This window comes from Rhinopithecus roxellana, chromosome 12, assembly GCF_007565055.1.
Source record: "Rhinopithecus roxellana isolate Shanxi Qingling chromosome 12, ASM756505v1, whole genome shotgun sequence".
In the NCBI taxonomy this organism is placed as follows: Eukaryota; Metazoa; Chordata; class Mammalia; order Primates; family Cercopithecidae; genus Rhinopithecus; species Rhinopithecus roxellana.
This window is the reverse complement of record NC_044560.1, coordinates 106,900,647-106,915,009: the sequence shown is the minus strand read 5'-3', so window position 1 is coordinate 106,915,009 and position 14,363 is coordinate 106,900,647. Positions and strand designations below refer to the sequence as shown.

Here is a 14,363-nt window from a genome sequence, read left to right as displayed (position 1 = left end):
CAGGTGGGCCGGCCTGCCCGGCCAGGTGTCTACACTGGCCAAAGAAACAGCAGGGGCAATGGGCTCCCTGGGGTCCCTGCTGGGACAGGGCCGTCAGGGCACCCAGCCCTGGGTGAGCTGCTGCAACCCGGACCCACCATGGTACAGATGCCCAGGGTGGCTTCTCCCCACACCTGGCGTGTGCTGGTTTGTGCACTCTCAGGTCCACTCGTCCAGACTTTTGGTATGACCTCCACCCCCTTCAGAGTCCCCTCAGGACCCAGACTGTGGAGGGCCCGATCCTCACATCCTTTACTCCCTCAGCCTACCCTTCGGGAGTCAAGACACTTAGTTCTTTCTAACAACAACAACAAGAACCCACCCTGCTCCAGTGTGTGGTCAGTGGTAGACAGGAGTCCAGGGGTGTGGGCCGGGAGAGACGATGGCCTATGGAGGAGACCCTAGCCTCCACACTGCACTCACCCCTTCACTTGGCTCGGCTCCAGGTGGCTCTGCTCTTGCTCAGGGGGTGTGGGCTGGGAGCTGCACCTCTTGATGGGATATCATACTTTTGAACTTAGGGGCTAGTCGCCTGAGATGGCAAGAAACATCTAGGGGACGCATTTTTGGGCCAGTTGAACCAAGACAGCCTGGACACAGACCCAGCAATTTAATAAAATAGGGACCCCAAGAACTCAGGAGGAAGGGGAGGGGACAGCCAGAGGGCACAGGGACCTTACTGAATAGCTTCCCATACCTCTTACAGCACAGCCACAACAGGCCTCACAAAGCGAGAATACTGGTCCAAGGTCAAGCAAATTGGTGGCAGAGACCCCGTTCCCAAAGAACACTCCTGCCCTGGCTGTGCTGCGCCACTGCCATCACTGGCACCCAGGCTGCCAACCAAGCTCTAGGCTTGGGTCTGCTGCTGCCAGCTCAGTGCCTGGAGGAAAGTCCCTGCTGGCCGCCGCTGACCATCTGCATGCCTGCATCACCAGGAAAGGGAAAGCCCAGCTCAGGGTCACAGTCCTTCAGTGATCACGCAGGCTCGTCCGGTGTCGGCTCTCCCCGTCCCAGGTGGTAAACAACTCCAAGGTCAAGACCTCACTCTACAGGGCCCAGGATGGGGAATCCAGGCTGTCCTTCCCCTAGAGACATGGCTTTGCAATCACCTGTTGAATGTCCTGTCCCACCAGACTGAGCTGGGGGCCGAATATGTGTGTGCCCACTGCCATCTGTCTCTGTCCACACAGGGCCTGGCTATCTGTGAAATTAATGACCCTGTGCATGGGTGTGAGGAGCACCCCCGTGCCCTTGGGCAGCTATCTGGACAGATCAAAGGAAGGCAGGATCCCAGAATCAGCAACGTCCCAAGGCAGCTGGTGAACAAGAGCCCAGAGAGCAGCAGGGCCGTCTCCTCGTAACCTAGGCTGCACTGTTATCTCTAGCCCCAACGGTCTCATCTATCAAAAAGAAAGGCTGAGACAATGAGCCGGCGTCCTGAACCATGTTCAGGTCACACATCCCCTTCGACAATCTGACCAAAACGACTGGTCTCTCCTTAAATTAAAAAGACTGAATTTTACGAGCTATTACAGGGAGTTAATGCGGACCCTGGAGCCACAGGTCCTTTGGTCCAGACCCTCTGGCTTGACATGGAGCCAGCTCTAGCACCCCTTCCAGCACAAAAGCCATAGGGCAGGGCCTGTGGACACCAGCTGGATGGAGTCGACTCAAGATAGGCAGGGGGGAGGGAGTCACCAGAGACAGGGGAGACACCAGGCAAGAGCGACTCCTGAAGGCGGGGGTGGGCTACAGGGAGGAGACAAGACAGGCAGCGCAAGCCTCTTCCTCTGCCTCCTGAAACCCTGGCCCATCTCCCCTGTGAAGCCCTCTTCCTCGCGCCTTCCTCGCTGGGGTTTGTGCACTTCAAGCTCAGCTTTGCTCTGCCTTCAGAGAACTTCACTTGCACCCATGGAGGCAGGCACTCAAGCCCCAGCTTGTCACTCCCTAGAGGTGTGACCCTGGGCAGGCTGTATCACCTCTGAGAAGCTGTTTCCTCCTCTGTAAAATGGAGATGTATTATAATACCATCTTCCTCAAAGGAAGATCAGCGGTGGGAATCAAATGCCTCGTGGAGAGCTGGGCCAAGCCTAGGCAGACACACAGGCCATGGGCGGTGCGGTTGCTGCTGCTGTTCATATCTGAATCTCCCACGCATCACTTTGAGTGTGGTAGGAAAATAACTGGCAAATAATCACAAACGTCTCTATTTTACGGGTACATTTTCAGCAGTGTTCAATATTGTGAAATTCTGGAGCTAACAAAACCATTTGCTAGTGACCTTGATACTTGTTGTGATGGGATTTGAAACTGGTTCCAAGGCCTGAACATATAGAGACACAATTGCTCTCAGGGATTAAGTAGAAAGAGCTGGTCAAGTTGATGTAGCCATGGAAACCCAGCCAGTCTGGGAAGAGCTACTTTGGGGCATAATCATCTTTTTTCCATAATATCCCTTAACACTACTAACTTTTACACTGCCTGGTATCTGTGGCTCAGTAGAACCAGGCCCTGTAACATCCACAGCCTAGCTGTTCAGTCAACTGCTCTGGCCCAGAGAGGTGCCACGTCAGCAAGATCTTCTCCTCTCCCATCCGCTTCAGTCAGGTTCAAGACAACGGAGCCCCCGCTGAGTACCGTGGGGTACAGGAAACACACAATGGGAAGAGGAAGTAGGAAACCTCCACCCTTTCCCAGGCTGCTGCAGTAGCGGCGGCAAGAAGCCACCTCCTGAGCAGTGGAAGCTGGGTGGAAGCTGCTGTGGGGAGGGCAGCTGATTCCCTATCAATAGCACTCCCGTTCTTGCCGGCCCCCCAACCCTACACAAAAAGATGCTGTGTCAGCAGTTCCCGCAGAAACAATGGGGTTCTGCCGGGTGGCAGGATTCCACGCACCTCTAGATGGCGCCAAGTCAAGACAAATGCAGACAGGAATTCCCAGCTTCCAGCAAACTGGGTATCAGTCCATGCCTTCCTCTTTTCCTAACTTCCACTGTGAGACAAGCTTCCGTGGAAAGAAAGCTGGCTCCAGAATAGAGATTTCCCATGCGACTTCACATCTGTGCCTGCCTGGAGCCTCCTGGAGAAGTGACTGCTGGGAAAGCCTCTATCTTCCGACAGCAGGATTGGGGAGAAGCCGGCAACTGTCCCCACCCACTAACTGCTCTGGAGAAACCCTGAGTCCAGTCTTCAGAAGGCAGGCTACTTTATGACCGTCCCAGGAGTACCATGCTCTCCTGCCCCATCCCTGTGGGCTTAGCTAGGTTAGGAGCTGTGAACAATTCCAGTCAGCTAAGAGAGTGTGGACAGAATAAGGTGAAAGTGGCATCCAGACTGTGAAAACAGATACCACAGGAAGTGCAGACGCTGGAAGGGTGACCTTGGAGGTCCCGCAGCCCTGTCACTGTTGAGGCTCTGACAGTTCAGGGGTGGGCTTCCTCCACACCTATCTCCTTTAGATGCTACTTAGAGTCAGTGACCCCGGACTTGGGGTCACACTGATCCATCATCTCCCTCAAATTTCTGCCTACACCATCAGCCTTGTGAGTAAATGAGGCTTGTTTAAAGCTCCCTCTTTAGAGTTGGGCAGTGACATGATGAGACCAATGTCCTGCCCCTGAGGAACACATCTCCTTTCCTCTTCCCCACCCTCTGGTCGCTGGATCACGGGGTGGCCGTCATCTCTGGGCAGCTGGCAGAGACACTCCCTTCTGCAGCTGCACGGCAAGGACTGCTGCTGGGTCTTGGCCTGCCAGAGGCACAAAGCAGGAAGGCTGCTGATGACTTAAAAGGTAGTGAGGGCCACATGGTGGGACGCTCTGAGAGGTCAGGCATCCTCTGTGGTACTACACAAAGTCCAGGGAAAGGCTGGCCAGTGAGAAGGCTCGCCCATCTGGACAAACACCTCTAGAGAGAGGCGGGCTGGGGCAGGAACAGCTGATGAGGCAAGGTGGCATGGCACACAGGATACCATTAAAACCAGAGGTGCTCATTTGCTACAGCATCAAATGATCACTTGGCCACTGGAGTTATCTCTTTCCCTCCAGAGGCCGGCTTCCTAAGAGGCTGTAGGACCCTAGACGCATGTTAACTTCATTACATGAGAGGTGGGAGAAGACAGGTAAGAAGAGGGGAAAGGAAAATAAGACCTACTATTAAATAGGCTGTTCACAGCCTCACTTCTAGGCCTTTCCGAACTGAATTTCATCTGCAGGAGTAGGGCTGGTAACAACAGCAGGACACTAAGGGGCAGGGAAGGTTAAGTTGGCCGCAAGCAAAGGAGCCAAGTCTGACACCGAAACCATGCTCTTAACTAATGAGAGTATGAGGGAAACCTGCAACTCTCTTGGTGCAACCCCCAGATAAGCACCTAAGGTCTACAAGGGCAAGAGCCCGATTTGCAAGTCCCATTGTTGTCATCTGGTTAATTCCCTTGCCTTCTGTCCTTCAAACGTCAGCTCTAAGAGCCAGCATCCATTCTGAGGGCAGGACCTATTCTTCCAGTGCTGAGCCCTTTCTCCCTCAATCCACCCAACACTGGGCTGCCGGTACTCACTGTGTGCCTCCACCAAGTCGATCTGCATGTTGTACGGGACCAGGGGGTCAGGCAGTTCTGAGAAAAAGCTCTTCATGGCACCGGCCACGGTATTCACTGTAAAGTCTTTCTCTGCCAGGTCCAGGTTGTGGTCTGAAAGGAAGTCAGGAGAGTGAGGCCAAACCATTCCAAGCCAGGCAGAAGCATCAGGACAACACGGGGCTTGGGAGAGGCTAGAGAAACCTTAAGGAGCCAGGGATGGCCTCAGGACTGACAGGGATTGGAGGGGTGGGACCTGTGGGAGTGCTAACTCGAGTTCTGAGGTTCAGGCATGGGCTAGCCCCAGCACCTCTTTCCGAGACTGCTGAACTGCCTCCTCCACCACCCTCAGGGCAGGGATGCCGGTTTTCAGTGCTGGGAGCTTGCCCTCATCTGGCTTTGATATGCTGTTACCTCTTCCTTACTCCTTTCCCATCACAGAAGGAGGCGGCTTTCCTTAAGGGTGGCTCACTTTCCAGGTAGGTCACAAAGATGTTAGCAACCACTGTGACTGCCACCTCCATCCTTGTCCCCTATGGTGGGAGGGCAAATAGGCTCATTTTTTCTCTTTCTGGCCCTTCCCAGCCACCAGCACCACTGACCCATCTCTTGTTTTCCTTCTCGTTGCATACATACTTCAGTGCATTCCTGATGACGAAGAAATCTCTACGGATGGACAGTACCAGGTTCCATTGTGGGGGAGGTAAGCTGGTACAGGATCTCCCATATATACAAATGCATCCCACACTGGGGGCTCTCCCCTCACTTTGGCCTTGTGTCTCCTAACACACAGATTAGCAGGCGTCTCCCTCTTGTGTGGTGCCCTCTGCCCGCTGCGGCCAGCTGAGCCCAACTGCGGTGCTGCAAGGTGCAAGGGCTGCCCACCTGGGGAGTGGGTGTGGTGTCTGCTTTGGGTTGTGCCTCCTGCCCTGGCTGCTGACAGATGGGAATGTGCCCTGCTCTGGTGCTTTTGCTTCTGGCACTGGGAGACATGGTTTCTCATCCCACAGTGTGGTCAATTCCAAGAGGTAGAGTTTGGCTGCCTGACTTTAGGCCTCTTGAAGCTGGCTCGGCTTAGGAGAAGAGAGTCCCTGCCAAGAACTATGTAACTTGGGTCTGTGTCCCAAGGGCTCAGCTCCTCACATGATGGTCCCTTGCTTTCTCTGGTGCTGGGACTTTGTGGGGAGGATAGATCTGAGGCCCTGGCAAAACAGGATCACATCTCAACCCGACTTGTATATCACGTGCCTGCAACTAGCTCTGCATGGCCAAACAGGCAAAACTCTTCAGTGTGGTGAGGGAGGCGTGTGCCCGGGTGACCTGGAAGAGCATCTGTGAGTGGCGGTGTGGGGAGTGGCCTACATAATCCAGCTTTGGCAGGGAGGGTTCACTGACAGGACCCAGTCCACTCCTCCCCACTGCGGCCATACATGGTCTGTTTCTCAGTTTCAGCACCTTGTGACTTTGGGTCTGTGCTGGCAGGAGTGCCCCGAGGCCCCACAGACCGTTCACCAAGGTAGCTGTGTTTGCTATGACCAGCTCTGGCCTCGGACACCTGGCCAGGCTGCGCCTTACCTTGATCAAACTGTCTCTGCAGACTCTCCATCTCTGATTTGTTCCCGCTGACCCGGTAGATGCCTTCCGTGCTCAGTCCTGAGGAGAAACAGGCAGGGTCTTAGGAGTAGGAACTGGAGAGCAGAGAACGAGGAGGGCTGGGCTCGAAGACAAAAGGAGAGAGCCAGGGAAAGTCCATGAGGTGCCCACCACAAGAGAGGAGCAGGCCTCAGCACACTCTTGTTTGATTTTTCTAGATGCTTCAACTCATCTGCTCTCCATTTTCTTTTTCACTTAAAAATTTTAAAGTATTTGTTTTTTGGTAAAAATGGAAAGACTGTAGAAGCACAGCAGTTAAAGATAACTTCTGTTCATATTTTGATGTATACTCTTGAGTTTTTCATTTTCATTTAAAAAATAGAGGTAATATATATTTTAACCCATCATTTTCACTTGCAAAGTGTGTTGTGGCCAGGCGTGGTGGCTCACGCCTGTAATCCCAGCACTTTGGGAGGCCGAGGTGGATGGATCACGAGGTCAGGAGATCAAGACCATTCTGGCTAACATGGTGAAACCCTGTCTCTACTAAAAATACAAAAAATTAGCTGGGCATGGTGGTGGCTGTCTGTAGTCCCCGCTACTCAGGAGGCTGAGGCAGGAGAATGGCGTGAACCCAGGAAGCGGGGCTTGCAGTGAGCAGAGATTGCACTCCAGCCTGGGCGACAGAACGAGACTCCGTTTCAAACAAAACAAAACAAACAACAAACAACAAACAAAACAAACAAAAAAACAAAGTGTGTTGTGAACTTATTCTAATCACTTCAAGTTCTTATTCTTTTACATGACTTTAAAGACACCAAAGTATATGATCACTATAAGAATACTTGTGCTGTTAATCATACAGGGTTGGCTGGGTGCTGTGGCTCATGCCTGTAATCCCAGCACTTTGGGAAGCTGAGGCAGGAGGATCACTTAAGGTCAGGAGTTCAAGGCCAGCGTGGCCAACATAGTGAAACCCCATCTCTACTAAAAATACAAAATTAGCAAGCTGGGCGTGGTGGCTCACGCCTGTAATCCCAGCACTTTGGGAGGCTGAGGCGGGCAGAATATGAGGTCAGGAGATCGAGACCATCCTGGCTAACACGGTGAAACCCCATCTCTACTAAAAATACAAAAAATTAGCCAGGCAAGGTGGCGGGTGCCTATAGTCCCAGCTACTTGGGAGGCTGAGGCAGGAGAATGGCGTGAACCCGGGAGGAAGAGCTTGCAGTGAGCCAAGATCGCACCACTGCACTCCAGCCTGGGCGACTGAACGAATCTCCGTTTCAGAAAAAAAAAAAAAAAAAAAAATTAGCTGGAAGTGGTGGTGCGCACCTGTAATCTCAGCTACTTGGGAGGCTGAGGTAGGAGAATCGCTTGAACCTGGGAAGCGGAGGTTGCAGTGGGCTGAGATCGCATCACTGCACTCCAGCCTGGGTAACAACAGGTAAGACTGTGTCTCGAAAAAAAAAAAAGAAAAGAAAAAAAAAGTGATACAGGGTTTTCCAAGTTTTTACTGCTAGAAAATTAACTCGCACTGGGTGTGGTGGCTCACACCTGTAATCTCAGCACTTTGGGAGGTCAAGGTGGGTGGATTGCCTGAGGTCAGGAGTTCAAGACTAGCCTGACCAACATGGAGAAACCCTGTCTCTACTAAAAATACAAAATTAGCAGGGTGTGGTGGCACATGCCTGTAATCCCAGCTTCTCGGGAGGCTGAGGCAGGAGAATTGCTTGAACACAGGAGGTGGAGGTTGTGGTGAGCCGAGATCATGCCATTGCACATTGTATGCCAGCCTGGGCAACAAGAGCGAAACTCTGCCTCAAAAAAAAAAAAGAAAACTCACAAGTATGTTTTTTTGACAACTAGTAAAAGCTTAACAGATTACTAGATATAGGCATTTCTTACTTTGTGAATATCCTATTCATGTTCTTGTTAATTTCCTATTGGAGTGATTCTTTTTTTTTTTTTTTTTTGAGACAGAGTCTGGCTCTGTGGCCCAGGCTGGAGTGCAGTGGCCGGATCTCAGCTCAGTGCAAGCTCCACTTCCCGGGTTTACGCCATTCTCCTGCCTCAGCCTCCGGAGTAGCTGGGACTACAGGCGCCCGCCACCTTGCCCGGCTAGTTTTTTTTTTTTTTGTATTTTTTAGTAGAGACGGGGTTTCACCGTGTTAGCCAGGATGGTCTCATCTCCTGACCTCGTGATCCGCCCGTCTCGGCCTCCCAAAGTGCTGGGATTACAGGCTTGAGCCACCGCGCCCGGCCCCTATTGGAGTGATTCTTATTTTGAACTTGAGAAAGTCTATGAATATTAAGTAATTATATCAACGTTATATATGTTTACATTTTTCCTTTTTGTTATTTGTCTTCTAATTTTATTGAATTTGTTGAAGTATATAATTAAAAAATTTTAGGTTTTTAAGACCATTTTCTTTATGATGTCTTCCTTTGTTTTTATGCTTAGAATAGGTTTTTCCCATTCCTGTATCAGCTATTGTTTTTTCCTTCTCGTTCTTTTTATCAGTTAAAAGAATCATTTCATTCTGTGATCATTCTGGAACTTATTTGGTGTATAGTATGATATAAGAAAAAAAGTAGTAAAAGTCAATTAAATAAGTAAGTTAGGGCCGGGCGCGGTGGCTCAAGCCTGTAATCCCAGCACTTTGGGAGGCCGAGACGGGTGGATCACGAGGTCAGGAGATCGAGACCATCCTGGCTAACACGGTGAAACCCCGTCTCTACTAAAAAAATACAAAAAATTAGCCGGGCGTGGTGGCGGGCACCTGTAGTCCCAGCTACTCGGGAGGCTGAGGCAGGAGAATGGCGTGAACCCGGGAGGCGGAGCTTGCAGTGAGCTGAGATCCGGCCACTGCACTCCAGCCCGGGAGACAGAGCGAGACTCCGTCTCAAATAAATAAATAAATAAATAAATAAATAAATAAATAAATAAATAAGCTAGAATAAAATATCAAGGGAAGGATGGACACCCACTCCCTCCCCATCCTACCCTGGGCAGAGTAACACTGTTCAGCTCAGAGTGGATTCCAAGCTGTCTACTGCGTCCATTCGCCCTGTCCTGGGAAAGAAGTCCACCGGGAGCCATCAAGATCTCAAGGACTTTGTCTAAAGGATGGTGAAGTCACTGTGAAAACTGACATGAGGTCTCATGGCTAAAGCAACCCTGGGTCCCTTCTGAAGACGGGCTTTGAGCGACTCTGTCTTGCTGAAGGTGCACAGAGGAAACACCGTGGGTGCTGTCACTGGACACCAAAAACAGTGTGGACAGTGGAGAGCACCGAGCCCTGGAGTCAGTCAGGCTCCAGAGAGCCATGCGTTGGTTGTCATTGTCACTGTTACCTCTGGAGAGACAGCCATCAGGCAAGATAAAAGTAACTGGCCTGCCTGTTTTCTGGGGTCCCAGACTTCTTGAGACTTCAAGAACACTGGAACAAGAGGTATCAATTCCCTGGTTTAAAAGCTGTTAATTGCACCAAGGCCCTTCCCCCGAGAGAAAAGGAGGTTAATGGACCAACCCCAGGGACATCCTACCATGCAACGCCTAGTTACAAAGGAGCTGCCACTGCTGTACTCACTTGGGAGAAGGGCTGGCACTTTCCAGAGTGGTCACACGCTGTGCACTGAGCTAGGTGCTTTGTCCCCATCCACCATTCCCTTATTTATTAAACAAACGATGATGCCATTTAATCTCCCACACCTCATGGGAGGAGCTATTGGGTGGGTAGAGAATACACATGAGAAAACTAAGGTTCAGAAAGGTGAAGTCCTTGCCCCAGATCACAGCTGCTAAGAGGCAGAGTGGTCTGTGTCTGGGGCCTCTGCCACTGTCCTGCCTCTTTACTGTTCCGGAAGACACCTGGCTCAAGTTTCTGCTGCTTCCTATTAATCCACCAGACTGCGGTCCAGACCACAGCACCCCCCTTTCCCAGAAGCAACACCACATTTGGGTGAAGTCCTCTGGCCTAAGCACCTGGGCAGCTTTTGAGATGGCACAGCCCTACCCTCTGTGCTGTTGAGACCCTGCTCACCAGCCCTAGTGAGTAATTTTCCCACGGACTCTTTTCTCAACTGCTCTCAAGACATACTTAAACTTCTACCTATTTCACATCTGGGCAAGCCTTGGGTATGTGTCAGCAGGCTCAAGTCTTCATCTCCTAATTTGAAAAAAACAAATAAAACTAAATCTAAGTTATTTTCCCTTTCCCTGAGTATCAGCCTTCCACAATACAAAGAAAATGACAGGACAAACAGCACCAGTCTCAAGAGCCTGGAATAATGCAGCCATGTCACCGTTCCTGAGTCTCAGTGTTGAGAGGCAGTCTCCGAGCTGCAGAAGACCCGGCCAGCCGAAAGCCGCACGTCACCTTCTGGTGGGCCTGACCTTCAGCGGGACTGAGGACTGCTCTGCATTGCCTCCTAATGGCCACCAGCCCTGGCATCAGAAGGCAGGAGACGAACTGCACATTAGCAATCTGGCAATTATTAGTGGTGTGGACCTGCTGAAACCTCACTAGATGGATCATCACAAAAATGGAAGCACTGGAAAGCACGAGGCCGCACCAGAGCATCAATTAATCATCAACTTAGTACTTCCTGTCATCTGGGCACATGTTTATTTTACGCAATCCCATTTTAAAATAGCAACCTTGCTGCCATTGTACACAATACCATGGCATAATTTAGGAAAGGTAGCATTTGCTTGGCTAGTGCAATTTATCATAACTACTAATTAGACATCAATTAAAGAAAGATTAAAAAAACTGAGAGCAGGCTGCAAACACCACCAAGGCTGCAGGGAGCTGGCAACCCAGGTGAGAAATAGGATGCTGGAAAGAGCACGGGCAGCTTGCCAAAGGCCTGAGACCACAGCAGGAAAAGGGCTGGGGTCTTGGAGCAGACCCCCTGGCAAAGATGCTGGATATTAAGGCATTTGTGTCTGGAACACCCCAGTGTTCCTACATGGAAACACTCTAGGGGTGACTCTGGCCCACACCTGCCAGCAGCAGAAGGCAGAATTCTTACCAACAGTGACCTCCACCCACCATATCTACTGCAGGCTCCCAAGTCCATCTGAGAAAGCCTCAACCTTAAACTTACAGGCATCCTTACCTACCAGAAATCTCTAAAGACCCACGTCACCAAAGCATAGCCTCGCCTGCAGGCCTTTTCTGTTTCTTTCTTTTTTAAAAGCCCTCCCTACTGGCTGTAATTATCTTCTATGTTTAAGTTAATCTTTGGAAATAGAACAAGAAAAAGCTCAGAACAGCCAAGACCCCTATCTTCAAATATTTGAACAAGGCCACGTAGAAAAGTCTTGTTCCAATGGTTCTAGGGAACAGAGCTACAACCAAGAATGGAAATTACAGAATGGCAAATATTCTCTCAATATATAACTATTAACAGCCATAGCTGTCATTCATTGGAATAGACCAGAATTTTTGAATCTCCTCTCACCAGGCAACCATCTGATTGGGGTACTGTTTAAAAAGATGAATACCTGGTCTAGGAAGCTAGCTAATAACAAAAATGATAAGCCATTTATCAAATGCTTACTCTGTACGAGGCACACGATGCTAAGTGCTTTCGTGCCTTTTCATAGCAGTTCTCACAATAACTCCTCCAGACTGGTGATTATTATTATTATTATTTTTTTTTGAGATGGAGTCTTGGTCTGTCACCCAGGCTGGAGTGCAGTGGCACCATCTCGGCTCACTGTAAGCTCCACCTCCCAAATTCATGCCATTCTCCTGCCTCAGCCTCCCGAGTAGCTGGGACTACAGGCGCCCGCCACCACGCCTGGCTAGTATTTTGTATTTTTCATAGAGACGGGGTTTCACCATGTTAGCCAGGATAGTCTCAATCTCCTGACCTCGTGATCCGCCCGCCTCAGCCTCCCAAAGTGCTGAGATTACAGGCTGAGCCACCGCGCCCAGCTTAGACTGGTGATTATTATCCCATTCTACAGACAGGAACGCTGAGGCTAGGAGGTAAAGGAACATGTAGAGAGTGAGTGAGTCGCACAGATGGAATTTGAATCCTGTGAGAGTTTAGTACCTGAATTCTTCTTCTATGATGCTTGATATCACTATTTCTCAAGAGTGAGCAGGCAGCAGAGTCACCTGGAGGGCCTGTTACAGTGCAGGTGCGGGGGCCCCAGCCACAGAGTTTTGGATTCAGTCAGTTTGGAGAGGAGCCCAAGAATTTTTTTTTTTTTTTTGTACACAAGGTCTTACTCTGTCACTCAGGCTGGAGTGCAGTAACACCATCTAGACTCACCGTAGCCGCAACCTCCTGGGCTCAAGCGATCCTCTCACCTCAGCTTCCCGAGCAGCTGGGAGGGACTACAGGTGTGTGCCACCACACCTGGCTAATTTTTTTTGTAGAGATGGGGGTCTCACTTTGTTGCCCAGGGTGGTCCCAAATTCCTGGGCTCCAGCGATTCTCTTGCCATTGCCTCCCAAAATGCTGGGATTCTGGGTGTGGGCCACTGCGTCTGGCCTCAAAATCTGCATTTCTAATGCATTCCCAGGTGATGCTGCTGCTGCTGGCCAGGGAACCATACTTGGAGAACTGCCATTCTAGAAGATGTGCCAGAGCTCTAAGGCTCCAGAGAAGCCTTAATCAGAACTTTTGAATTCTATGATTCAATAAAATCAGGGGTAATACACCAGGCAAAATAGATACCACATACTTTAGGAACAAAGCACTTCCAAAAAGCATGAAAACTGCTGCTTTTTGTACATAAACAAGCCCTTAGGCATTATTTAATCTTTTTTTTTTTTTTTTTTGAGACGGAGTCTCGCTCTGTCGCCCGGGCTGGAGTGCAGTGGCCGGATCTCAGCTCACTGCAAGCTCCGCCTCCTGGGTTTACGCCATTCTCCTGCCTCAGCCTCCGCAGTAGCTGGGACTACAGGCGCCCGCCACCTCGCCCGGCTAGTTTTTTGTATTTTTTAGTAGAGACGGGGTTTCACCGTGTTAGCCAGGATGGTCTCGATCTCCTGACCTCGTGATCCGCCCGTCTCGGCCTCCCAAAGTGCTGGGATTACAGGCTTGAGCCACTGCACCCGGCCTAATCTTTTTTTTTTTTTTGAGACAAAGTCTCACTCTGTCGCCCAGGCTGTAGTTCAGTGGCTCGATCTTGGCTCACTGCAACCTTGGCCTTCTGGGTTCAACCCATTCTCATGCCTCAGCCTCCCGAGTGGCTGGGATTACAAGCAACCACCACCACACCCAGCTAATTTTTGTATTTTTAGAAGAGATGGGGTTTCACCATGTTGGCCAGGCTGGTCTCAAATTCCTGACCTCAGGTGATCCACTCGCCTCGGCCTCCCAAAGTGCTGGGATTACAGGCTGGGATTACAAGCGTGGGCCACTGCTCCCAGCCTTAATTTTTTTTTTTTTTTTTTTGAGACAGAGTCTCGCTCTGCCGCCCAGGCTTCAGTTCAGTGGCCGGGTCTCAGCTCGCTGCAAGCTCTGCCTCCTGGGTTTACACCATTCTCCTGCCTCAGCCTCCCGAGTAGCTGGGACTACAGGCGCCCGCCACCTCGCCCGGCTAGTTTTTTTTTTTTTTTTTTTTGTATTTTTAGTAGAGACAGGGTTTCACCGTGTTAGCCAAGATGGTCTCGATCTCCTGACCTCGTGATCCGCCCGCCTCGGCCTCCCAAAGTGCTGGGATTACAGGCTTGAGCCACCGCGCCCGGCCCCAGCCTTAATCTTTTAACCATGGATGGCCACGCATGATTTTCATAAAACATTTTAAAAATAGCTGAAAAAAGCAGAGACCTTATTATTCTTTCGACAAATATTTAGCAAGCATCCATAGGCAGATAGATTCCTTTACAAAGTTTCGGTTTTATTCTTTTTTTTGAGATGGAGTCTTGCTCTGTCTCCAGGTTGGAGTGCAGTGGTGTGATTTCGGCTCACTGTAAGCTCCGCCTCCCAGGTGTAAGTGAATCTCCTGCCTCAGCCTCCCGAGTAGTTGGGACTAGAGGCACATGCCACCAAGCCCAGTTACTTTTTGTATTTTTAGAGACATGGTTTCACCATGTTGGCCAGGATGGTCTCAATCTGTCTCTCTCTCTCTCTTTTCTTTCTTTTTTGAGACAGAGTTTTGCTCTTGTTCCCCAGGCTGGAGTACA

General features: G+C 50.5%; 1 protein-coding gene across 1 annotated transcript in view; it reads right to left on the bottom strand.

The window, feature by feature from the left end:
• Positions 1-14,363, bottom strand: part of ARHGAP35 (Rho GTPase activating protein 35) — a 149,265-nt gene that overhangs the window by 7,033 nt on the left and 127,869 nt on the right. The window contains exons 4-5 of the mRNA XM_030941930.1: positions 6,190-6,267; positions 4,597-4,728 (exon numbers count right to left, since the gene is read on the bottom strand). Coding sequence (XP_030797790.1) covers positions 4,597-4,728; positions 6,190-6,267 — 210 coding nt within the window. The remainder of the gene's footprint in view (positions 1-4,596; positions 4,729-6,189; positions 6,268-14,363) is intronic.